The 11,581-nt window shown below is 45.8% G+C and overlaps 1 protein-coding gene across 1 annotated transcript; it reads left to right on the forward strand.

Annotated features, from left to right (window-relative positions):
* Positions 1 to 549: 549 nt before the first annotated feature.
* LOC140207430 (uncharacterized) lies at positions 550 to 11,581 on the forward strand. The gene is made up of 3 exons (XM_072275953.1): positions 550 to 912; positions 5,012 to 6,262; positions 11,535 to 11,581. Exons 2-3 carry the CDS (start codon positions 5,419 to 5,421, stop codon positions 11,579 to 11,581), a joined length of 891 nt encoding a protein of 296 aa, XP_072132054.1. The 5' UTR covers positions 550 to 912; positions 5,012 to 5,418.

An 11,581-nucleotide genomic window follows, 5' to 3' on the forward strand; every position in this document is an offset into this window, starting at 1 on the left:
AGAAATATTTGGAAACTTATTGATTGAAAAAAAAAGCTGGTTAATTTCTGCAAAATACTGGAATAAATCAGTAGATCAGGCAACGAATGTGGAGAGGAATAAATAGACAACGTTTCTGCCGAGCCCCTTCAGCATGCCGACGCTGTGTACTCCTCTGCTTAGTTGCTGCCTGAACTGCAAAGTTCCTCCAGCATCTTGGGTGTGAGTGCGGCTCTGTATTTCCAGTAACTGCAGAATCTCTTGTATTTTATATCTATATTGTAAGAGGGTTGTACTTTGGCATTAATTACACGTTGATATTGAGTATATTGTTTATGGGAGCCGCTTTCTGCGTTAGAACAGTTGCTGACTTTTCCATACACACAAAAGAAAATTAGGTATGGACATGGAACCTGTGCTTGCAGGAACTTTAATGGCGCCGGGATTACCCATAAATCCCTGCGTTAATCATTTCGCCTTCGCCGTCGCCGAAGCACCGATCGAATGCGCAGGCGTGAGGGTGCTGACGTTGCCGAATATCACGCATGCGCACAGTACACGGTGGGCCTGAGAAGACCTGTAGCAGGTAGGAGCGAGTCTCCGGGTGTCAGGGAGATTGTTGGGGAGGGGATTCAACACCGACTGAGGGATAATTGTTGTGACTTCCGGGACAGTCCTGCTCTCTTCCCTCTCTCTCAGCCCCACCATCCGTACACGGGCCCCGGGGAGCTTCCGGCTGATGAGGGAATGGGAACCGATGGGTCTCTCAGACAGAGCTGAGCTCCAGCTGTCTAAATGCAAGGATCGGGAACTCGGAGAAAGGGAACAAAATCTTTTACATCAGCTGTTGTGAAAATCATCTTTGTTCTGCCTCCAATCACTAAAAAGAGAAAATCTGCAGAGAGGACACAGTTTTAAGGTGCTTGGAAGCAGGTACGAAGGAGATGTCAGGGGTGTTGTGTTCTTTATACGTACCGTGGGTTACTGATAACAAACCATATTCTGCAGAATTGAACTTGTATTTAACAGCAGCAAAACCATGTTTTACACTGTCATGCTTCTCGATCATTCTTCATTTCTGCGCATGCTGGGAACTCTGTCCAGTCACGTCCTGACACGTGATATCACCACAAGGGGTAAGTTTTTTACACAGAGTGGTGAGTGCGTGGAATGGGCTGCCGGCGACTGTGATGAAGCCGGATACATTATGGTCTTTTAAGAAGCTCCTAGAAAAATACAGGGCTATGGGGAACTCTAGGGAATTTCTAAAGTAAGTAATGTTCAGCACAGCATTGTGGGCCGAAGGGCCTGTATTGTGCTGTATAAATGGGGAAGTCACTTACCCATGACCTCTGGTTGTCGTCCCACTCAACATCAGTGGAAAAAGCTGCTTGCATTTACCCTATCTATACCCTCATATGTTTGCTTACTTCCAACAAAGCCTTTTTTAGCTGGATAAGATGATGAGGGGCATTGATCGTGTGGATAGCCAGAGGCTTTTCCCAGGGCTGAAATGGCTAACGTGAGAGATGTAGTTTTAAGCCGCTTGGAAATAGGTACCAAGGGGATGTCAGGGGTAAGTTTTTTTACACAGAGAGTGGTGGGTGTGTGGAATGCACTGCCAGCACTGGTGGTCGAGGCAGATACAATAGGGTCTTTTAACAGCCTCTTAGATAGGTACATGGAGCTTAGAAACATAGAGGTCCATGTGCTAGGGAAATTCTAGGCAGTTTCTAGAGTAAATTTCATGGTTGGCACAACATTGTGGGCTGAATGGCCTGGAATATGCTGTAGATTTCCATGTTCTATGTTGAACAGCGAAATAACTTTGGCTATCCTACAATCCTCTGATAACTCTCCCTTCACTAAGGATGAATTAATTATCTCTGCTGGGGCCCGACGATTTCTGCACTTGCCTCCCATGGGGACCGAGGGAGCACCTTGTCATGCCCCGGAGATTTATCCACCCTCTTCTTTAATCTGTGCGGGTCCATGATTTTAATGCCGCTTTTCCACACTCTCATTGACACTGTGTCCATCTGAGTAAATAGGGATGAAAAGAATATTTAAGATCTCCCCCATTTGCTTTGGTTCCACACATGGATTGCCATTCCGGTCTTCCAGAGGACCAACTTTGTGCCTTGCAATCCTTTTGCTTTTAATCTATCTCCAGAATCCCTGAGGATTATCCTTCATCTTTTCTGTGAGGGCAATCTCATGCCTTCATTTAGCCGTCCTGATTTATTTCTTATGTGTTCTCTTGCATTTCTTCTAATCCACAAGAACCTACCTGCCCATCCCTGTTCTGCAACTCCATTTTGTGCTTCACCAGGGTCTCGATATCTCTTGAAAACCAAGGTTCCATACAGTTTCTATCCTCACCTTTTATTCTGAGAAGCACATACCCGCTTTGTACTTTCAAAATTTCGCTTTGAAGGCCTCAATTTACCAAGCACACCTTTGCCATAAAGCAGCCTGTCCCAGGCCACAGTTGCCAGACCCTAGTGTCATAATTCCGGGGGTTGATCCATGTCCTGAACACATCCGCCTTTCCTACGCTGCTCCTTGTATTGAAATATACAGGGCTCAGCATATTCACTGCACCATGCTCAACTTTTTCATTCCTGACTTTGTCTGAGGACTGAACAACAACTGTCTCCGCAAACCCTGCACTATCTGTTCTGTTATTCAGGCTCCCATTCCCCCTGCAACTTTAGTTTAACCCCCCTTACCCCCACCTCACACCATGCAGCTCTATCAGCCCTTTGGCTTTCATCTCCCAGATCAATAAAAAGGAGGTGCATACCAGGTACAGGCAGATCGGAACAAATGGGTAATTATGAAATACAGGGAATTCAAGTGAACACTTATGAAAGACAAAGAAGGCATGAGGTTGCCCCAGCAGACAAGGTCAAGGAGAATCCTCATGGATTCTGCAGATATGTTGAGTGTGAAAAGATTGCAAGGGAAAAAATTAATCCTCTGCAAGATCAGAATGGTAATCCATATGAGGAGACAAAATAGATGTGGGAGATATTTTTTGCTCAGGAGATGAACGCAGAGTCTATAGAAGAGAGGCAAAGCAGCATTAAATTCCTCGACCCTGTACAGATTACAGAGGTGGAATATGAGAGGTGGATCAAGAAGGTTCAGTCACTCAGCATTCCAGATGAGATAGTAAATTGGATGAGACACTGTCTTTGGGAGAAGCCGCTGTGTGGTAGCAGATGGTTGCCTCTCTGACTGGAGGCCTGTGACTAGTGGTGTGCCACAGGGATCAGTGCTGGATCTGTTGTTGTTTGTCATCTATATCAGTAATTTGGATGATAGTGTGGTTAACTGGATCAGCAAATTTGTAGCTGACAGCAAGATTGGTGGTGTAGTGAACAATGAGGAAGACTATCATGGCTGCTGTGCGATCTGGACCAACTGGGAAAATGGTTTGAGAAATGGAAAATGGAATTTAATGCAGACAAGTGTGAGGTGTTGCACTTTGGTATGACCTACCAAGGGAGTTCTTTCACCGTGACTGGTAGAGCACTGAGGAGTGTTGTAGAAGAAAGGGATGTGGGAATACAAGTCCTCAATTCACTGATGTTGGGGGAGTCCAGAACCAGAGGCCACAATTTGAGAATAAGGGGTAGGTCATTTCGAATGGAGTTGAGGGAAAACTTTTTCACCCAGAGAGTTGTGAATCTGTGGAATGCTCTGCCTCAGAAGGCAGTGGAGGAAAATTCTCTGAATGCTTTTAAGAAGGAGTTGGAGAGATCTCTTAATGATAGCAGAGTCAAGGGATATGGGGAGAAGGCAGGAACCGGGTACTGATTGTGGATGAACAGCCATGATCACAGTAAATGGCAGTACCAGCTCGAAGGGCCAAATGGCCTACTCCTGCACCTATTGTCTATTGAAAATGGTGTCATAGATGTGATGGAAAGAAGGATTTTGGCCCATTGGCCTTCATGAACCAAAGTACTGACAACAATAGATAGACATTATATTGACTTGTGGAAGACATTGGTGAGGTCTAATTTGGAGTATTGTGTGCAGTTTTGGTCACCTACCTACATGAAGGTTGTAAAAGAGGTTGAAAGAGTTCAGAGAAAATTCACAAGGATGTTGCCAGGTCTGGAGGACTTCGGTTATTAGGAAAGATTGAACAAGTCCGGACTTTATTCCTTGGAACATAAAAGATTGAGGGGAGATTTGATGGAGGTATACCACTATTATGAGGGGTATAGATAGGGTAAATGCAAGCTGGCTTTTACCACTGAGATGGGGTGGGACGACAATCAGAGGCCATGGGTTAAGGGTAGAAGGTGAAACGTTAAGGGGAACATGAGGGGAAACTTCTTCACACAGATGGTCATCCGGGTGTGGAATGAGCAGCCAGCACAAGTGGTGCATGCGAGCTCAATTTCAACATTTAAGAGGTTTGTATAGGTACCTGGATGGTAGGGGTATGGGAGTGGGCAGATTAAATAGTTCAGCACAAACCAGATGGTCCAAAGGGCCTGTTTCTGTATTGTAATTTTCGATGACTGTGACAAGAACCTGAAATAATACAAAAATTCCCTGTAAGTTCTTTTAACAGCTGTGCAGACCAACCATTCATCTCAGCAGGAATTTTGTATATGGTGTTAAATCTGTGGCACTTTAAAGTTAATAATGCATAAAAGAAAATCCCAGATGCATGACAAGAAAGACAATTTGCCTGATACTGTTTCAGTGACTGTGGGCCCAGGCACCCATGCTGCTCAGCAGGAACAGGGAATAATACAAATGGAGAGAGGCAAACTGAGCCAGGTCACAGATTGGAGATGGCAGAAATGCCCCATTCTTATAGAGACAGGAAGAGCATCAAGGAATTGATGGCCATTCCAGATACCAGCACTGTGCCCAGTCAGAAGATGATTTCTCTCTCCAACTTGGGTTGAACCTCATTGCAACCAGATCAAACCTTGAGAACTCAAGTAATCTCATCTGAAATTTGGTCCTAACCCAATGATGGATTTTGTAAATCTTTTTACAGGTTAAAAACGAGATGGAATTTAGCTCCTAGGATCTCAAACCCGGTACGCCAGTTTTGCTGTCTCTGACCAGATGTTTGAGAAGTGGAGCAAGGATTTCAATCAACCATCCTTCCAGCTCAGACTGTGGGGAGGGATTCACTTGGTCATCTGACTGACTAGCATGCCCGTCATTTTGCACAGGGGAAAGGCCGTTCACCTGCTCAGACAGTGGGAGTGGATTCACTCGGTTATCTCAATTGAAGGTACATCAGCAAGTTCACACTGGACAAGGCCATTCATCTGATCTGTGTGTGAGAAGGGATTCAGTCGGTCATCCCACCTGTGGACACACCAGGCAATTCACACTGGGCAGAGGCTGGTCATCTGCTGAACTTGTGGGGAAGGATTCACTCGGTCATCTGACCTAATGGCTCACCAGCGAGTTCACACCGGGGAGAAGCCATTCACCTGCTCAGTCTGTGGGAAGAGATTCACTCAGTCATCCAACCTACTGGCACATCAGCGAGTTCACACTGGGGAGAAGCCGTTCGCCTGCTCAGTCTGTGGGAAGAGATTCACTAATTCATCCACCCTACAGAGACATCAGCGAGTTCACACTGGCGAGAAGCCAATGACCTGCTCAGTCTGTGGGAAGAGATTCGCTGATCAATCCACCCTACAGAAACATCAGCGAGTTCACACTGGGGAGAAGCCGTTCACCTGCTCAGAATGTGGGAAGAGATTCACTGAGTCATCCAGCGTACAGAGACATCAGCGAGTCCACACTGGGGAGAAGCCATTCACCTGCTCAGTCTGTGGGAAGAGATTCACTGAGTCATCCAACCTACAGAGTCATCAGTGGGTTCACACTGGGGAGAAGCCGTTCACCTGCTCAGTCTGTGGGAAGAGATTCACTAATTCATCCACCCTACAGAGTCATCAGCGAGTTCACACTGGCGAGAAGCCATTCACCTGCTCAGTCTGTGGGAAGAGATTCACTGATAAATCCACCCTACAGAAACATCAGCGAGTTCACACTGGGGAGAAGCCGTTCACATGCTCAGAATGTGGGAAGAGATTCACTGAGTCATCCAGCCTACAGAGACATCAGCGAGTCCACACTGGGGAGAAGCCGTTCACCTGCTCAGTCTGTGGGAAGAGATTCACTAATTCATCCAGCCTACAGAATCATCAGCGAATTCACACTGGGGAGAAGCCGTTCACCTGCTCAGAATGTGGGAAGGGATTCACTCAGTCATCCAACCTGCAGAGTCATCAGCGAGTTCACACTGGGGAGAAGCCGTTCACCTGCTCAGTCTGTAGGAAGGGATTCACTAATTCATCCAGCCTACAGATTCATCAGCGAGTTCACACTGGGGAGAAGCCATTCACCTGCTCAGAATGTGGGAAGAGATTCACTCAGTCATCCAGCCTACAGAGTCATCAGCGAGTTCACACTGGGGAGAAGCCGTTCACCTGCTTAGAATGTGGGAAAGGGTTCAGTCAGTCATCCAAACTGCTGGCACACCAGTCAGTTCACAGTGGGGAGTGGCCGTTCACCTGCTCAGACTGTGGGAAGGGATTCACTTGCTCATCTAAGCTAATGGCTCACCAGCGAGTTCACACTGGAGAGATGCTGTTCACCTGCTCAGTCTCTGAGAAGAGATTCACTGAGTCATCCAACCTACAGATTCATCAGCGAGTTCACACTGGGGAGAAGCCATTCACCAGCTCAGAATGTGAGAAAGGATTCACTCAGTCATCCAACCTACTGGCACATCAGCGAGTTCACACTGGGGAGAAGCTGTGCACCTGCTCAGTCTGTGGGAAGAGATTCGCTGATCAATCCAGCCTACAGAGACATCAGCGAGTCCACACTGGGGAGAAGCCATTCACCTGCTCAGTCTGTGGGAAGAGATTCACTGAGTCATCCAACCTACACAGTCATCAGCGAGTTCACACTGGGGAGAAGCCATTCACCTGCTCAGTCTGTGGGAAGAGATTCACTAATTCATCCACCCTACAGAGACATCAGCGAGTTCACACTGGCGAAAAGCCCTTCACCTGCTCAGTCTGTGGGAAGAGATTCGCTGATCAATCCACCCTGCAGAAACATCAGCGAGTTCACACTGGGGAGAAGCCGTTCACCTGCTCAGTCTGTGGGAAGAGATTCGCTGATCAATCCAGCCTACAGAGACATCAGCGAGTCCACACTGGGGAGAAGCCATTCACCTGCTCAGTCTGTGGGAAGAGATTCACTCGGTTATCCAACCTACAGGGTCATCAGCGAGTTCACACTGGGGAGAAGCCGTTCACCTGCTCAGAATGTGGGAAGGGTTTCACTCAGTCATCCAACCTACAGAGTCATCAGCGAGTTCACACTGGGGAGAAGCCGTTCACCTGCTCAGAATGTGGGAAGGGATTCACTCAGTTATCCAGCCTACAGAGTCATCAGCGAGTTCACACTGGGGAGAAGCCGTTCACCTGCTCAGTCTGTGGGAAGAGATTCACTAATTCATCCAGCCGACAGAATCATCAGCGAGTTCACACTGGGGAGAAGCCATTCACCTGCTCAGAATGTGGGAAGAGATTCACTCAGTCATCCAGCCTACAGAGTCATCAGCGAGTTCACACTGGGGAGAAGCCTTTCACCTGCTTAGAATGTGGGAAAGGATTCAGTCAGTCATCCAGACTGCTGGCACACCAGTCAGTTCACAGTGGGGAGTGGCCATTCACCTGCTCAGACTGTGGGAAGGGATTCACTTGCTCGTCTAAGCTAATGGCTCACCAGCGAGTTCACACTGGAGAGATGCTGTTCACCTGCTCAGTCTCTGAGAAGAGATTCACTGAGTCATCCAACCTAGTGGCACACCAGCAAGGTCACACTGGGGAGAAGCCGTTCACCTGCTCAGTCTGTGGGAAGAGATTCACTCAGTCATCCACCCTACAGAGTCATCAGCGAGTTCACACTGGGGAGAGGCCGTTCACCTGCTCAGTCTGTGGGAAGAGATTCACTCACTCATCCACCCTACAGAATCATCAGCGAGTTCACACTGGGGAGAAGCCATTCACCTGCTTAGCCTGTGGGAAAAGATTCACTCAGTCATCCACCCTACAGAAACATCAGCGAGTTCACACTGGCGAGAAGCCGTTTACCTGCTCAGTCTGTGGGAAAAGATTCACTCAGTCATCCAACCTACACAGTCATCAGCGAGTTCACACTGGGGAGAAGCCGTTCACCTGCTCAGAATGTGGGAAAGGATTCACTCAGTCATCCCTCCTACTGGCACACCAGTCAGTTCACAATGGGGAACGGCGATTGTGATGAATCCCTAGATTTCGTTTGCTGTGGACTGTCATCTTGAGAGAGAGAGAGAGAGAGATTAAGAATGGAAATCAGTCTGACTTGCATCTTGTTCACATCACTCACAGCTTGTTTAGTTTTAACGGAGGACACAGACACTCAGAGTCAGACAGAGATGAAGGAGGAAAAATGGAAGTATCGGAACAAGGGACCAGTGGCCAAGGGTCACTGTTTCGAACTTTCCTATGCCCCCAAGGGTGGGTTAATTATTGATTCAGCATACGTTGAATGTGTGGTTGTCATCTCGTTTGATCCATAGGAGTGGATCTATTTTGGGGTATCCTGTGAAGACCACTTATGTGTTAACCCTTGCCTGGGTGTGGTGTGGAAATTCACTTGAAGACGATACCCCTTGTGACAAGTACCTTCTGGTGATAATTTGTATGTGGATTTGGAACAACGACGGATAAAATCTACAGCGACTGTTGCCTCGTTTTACCACCATGGATGCTGTGGAATTCAACGTTATTGACTTCTCTCCACACTTACCCTGGATTACAAATATCTCTCTCTCCTCAACTATTCTATGGTTGAACTGGACTTTCATAGTTTACCATCTCAAGACTCCAAACCTTGTTTCCCCTGAGCTCAATAGTTTGGGAGTTATATTTACCCACATATATACATATAACACTGTTAACTTTTGTTTATCTTGCTTAAGTTACTATATTGTTAGTAGGTACTAATAAAGATAGTGGATTTAACATCAAAAACAGACTCTAGGTGTAGTCTATTGCAACTGACTCATTTCTAAAGTGTTACAGGGTCAAAATTTGGGCCTGCATCCGATATAGGAAAAGATTTGGAGGCATATTGATCAGTTATCGGTTTCATTGTAGAAATCCCTTTTGATTTATTTGTGTATGGAAAATCAGCAGCAATGGATGTTGATAGATGTCTGGAAGCGCCAACCTCTGAGGCGTTAGAGGACACCAGAAGGATTGAGTTGTTGAGTATTGCTAAAAGGTTAAAACTTGTGAAGGTGAAATCGACAATGAGGAGGTCACAGATGCAGAGGAAAATAGCTGAGTATTATGTATCTGAGGGTGTGTTTAAAATGCAGGAGTTGGAGGTGTTTCCTGAAAGTAAACCTAGTGAGCTAGAGCTCCCGCACAAGTTAGAAAAAATAAAGATAGAGGCTGTGGAAAGGCAGAGGCAGGTTGAGACTAAAGACGCAGAAAAACAGAGAGGAAGCAGAAAGACAGAGGCTGTTCGAGCTGGAAAAGATAGAGAGATTGCAGCAAAGGGGTCTAGCGTTAGACTCTGGTGATAAGTTTGAGGCCAGTCGGGAAGTTAAATTGGTGCCTCCATTTGACGAGGCAGAGGTTGATAAATACTTTCAGCATTTTGAGAAGTTTGCTCAGGGTTTAAAATGGCCAAAAGAGGGTTGGCCTATTCTCTTACAAAGTGTAATTAAGGGGAATGCTCAGCAAGCCTATTCTGCTTTGACAGTTGATGAAGCAGCTGATTATGACATAGTGAAACAGGCTGTGCTCAAAGCTTATGAGTTGGTCCCAGAAGCATACAGGCAAAAGTTTAGAAATTTGAGGAAATCTGTGAACCGGACTTATATGGAATTTGCTTATGAGAAGTTTGTGTGTTTTGACCGCTGGTGCACATATAAAAATGTAAATGATGATTTTAACAGCTTGAAAGAGTTGGTTTTAATTGACGAATTCAAAATGTGCGTCCCTGATGACATAAAGATGTAATTAAATGAAAAGGATGCTGCCACTTTGCAGGAGTCTGCTAGATTAGCAGATAAGTTTGCTTTAACTCATAAGGTTAAGTTCACCCAGAATAAGAGCTTCCAAAAGAGTAGCAGGGATAACCAGGGTAAACCAGAAATTAAAGCTGGGACTAGTGACGAGACTAAGGATGAAGGGAAGCAGTTGAAGGAGAAATATTCCGGTCTTCCTTGTTACTATTGTAAGAAAGCTGGTCATATGATGGCTAATTGTTCTGTCCTGAAGAAGGAAAAGGAGACAGTCCCACATGCCTGTGATCAGTATGTTGAAGCACCTATAAACCCACAGGGTTCTGAACATTCTGCTGAGGCTCAGTTAAGGACTGAGAGGTCTGACTGAGTTAAGTAGGGATTCCATCATTTTATGTCAGATGGGTTTGTATTAGTAACGGAAGGGTCAACCCCGGTACCAGTGAAAATTCTTCGAGATACTGGGGCTTCTCAGTCACTTATATCAGACAGCGTTCTAAAGTTTGGTGATGAGACTAACATAGGTGAGGTAAATCTTATTAAAGGCATTGGGGGCAGCATTGTTTCCGTGCCATTGCGCAAGGTCACTTTACAGTCAGGGTTGGTTTTGGGACCTGTTAAGATCGGATTATGCTCCAGTTTACCAGTGGAAGATGTTACTTTGCTGTCAGGGAATGACCTGGCAGATGGTAAAGTTGTTTCTGCAGTGCCGTTGACAACTAAGCCAACCACTGATGACCCACAGATGGATTTTAACATTTGTCACAGTAACTCAAAGTATGGCTAAAAAGTCTGCCAATGCAGATGGTTCTGTGCAGCATGATTCTGATACCCCTGATAGCCAAAATCAGGTTGACCAGGATTCAGGTTATGATGACTTGTCAGGGACCTTTCAGCCTTCATTGTTTCAACAGGATTCAGGTAGTAAGTCTGATGAGAAAGATTTATCCCTGTCTAGGAAGGAGTTTATAGCAGAACAGAACCGAGACCCTGAGATTGAAGCTTTATAAGAAACATTTCTCTCAGATGATGAGATTAAGAAAATGTCAGTAGGGTATTATCTCAAGGATGGAGTGTTAATGAGGAAGTGGAGGCCACCTGCTATACCTGCGAGTGAGGAATGGACAATTATTCACCAAGTTGTAGTTCCTAAATTTTATTGGACTGAAATTTTAACTTTGGCCCACAGTATGCCCTTAGGTGGCCATTTTGGAGAGAATAAAACTGTAAACAGGATTATGAGAGAATTTTTCTGGCCTAATTTGAGGAAAGATGTTGTGACCTTTTGCAGATCCTGTCACACTTGTCAAGTTGTGGGTAAACCTAATCAGGTCACCCCAGTGACCCCACTCCGGCCTATACCTGCATTCGAAGAACCCTGTTCCAAATTTATAGTGGATTGTGTTGGCCCATTCCCAAAGACTAATCAGTATTTACTAACTATTATGTGTACTGCATCCAGATTCCCAGAGGCAATACCTCTCAGAAATATTAAAGCTAAAACTGTGA

The sequence above is a fragment of the Mobula birostris genome, chromosome 13 (assembly GCF_030028105.1).
Source record: "Mobula birostris isolate sMobBir1 chromosome 13, sMobBir1.hap1, whole genome shotgun sequence".
Classification (NCBI taxonomy): Eukaryota; Metazoa; Chordata; class Chondrichthyes; order Myliobatiformes; family Myliobatidae; genus Mobula; species Mobula birostris.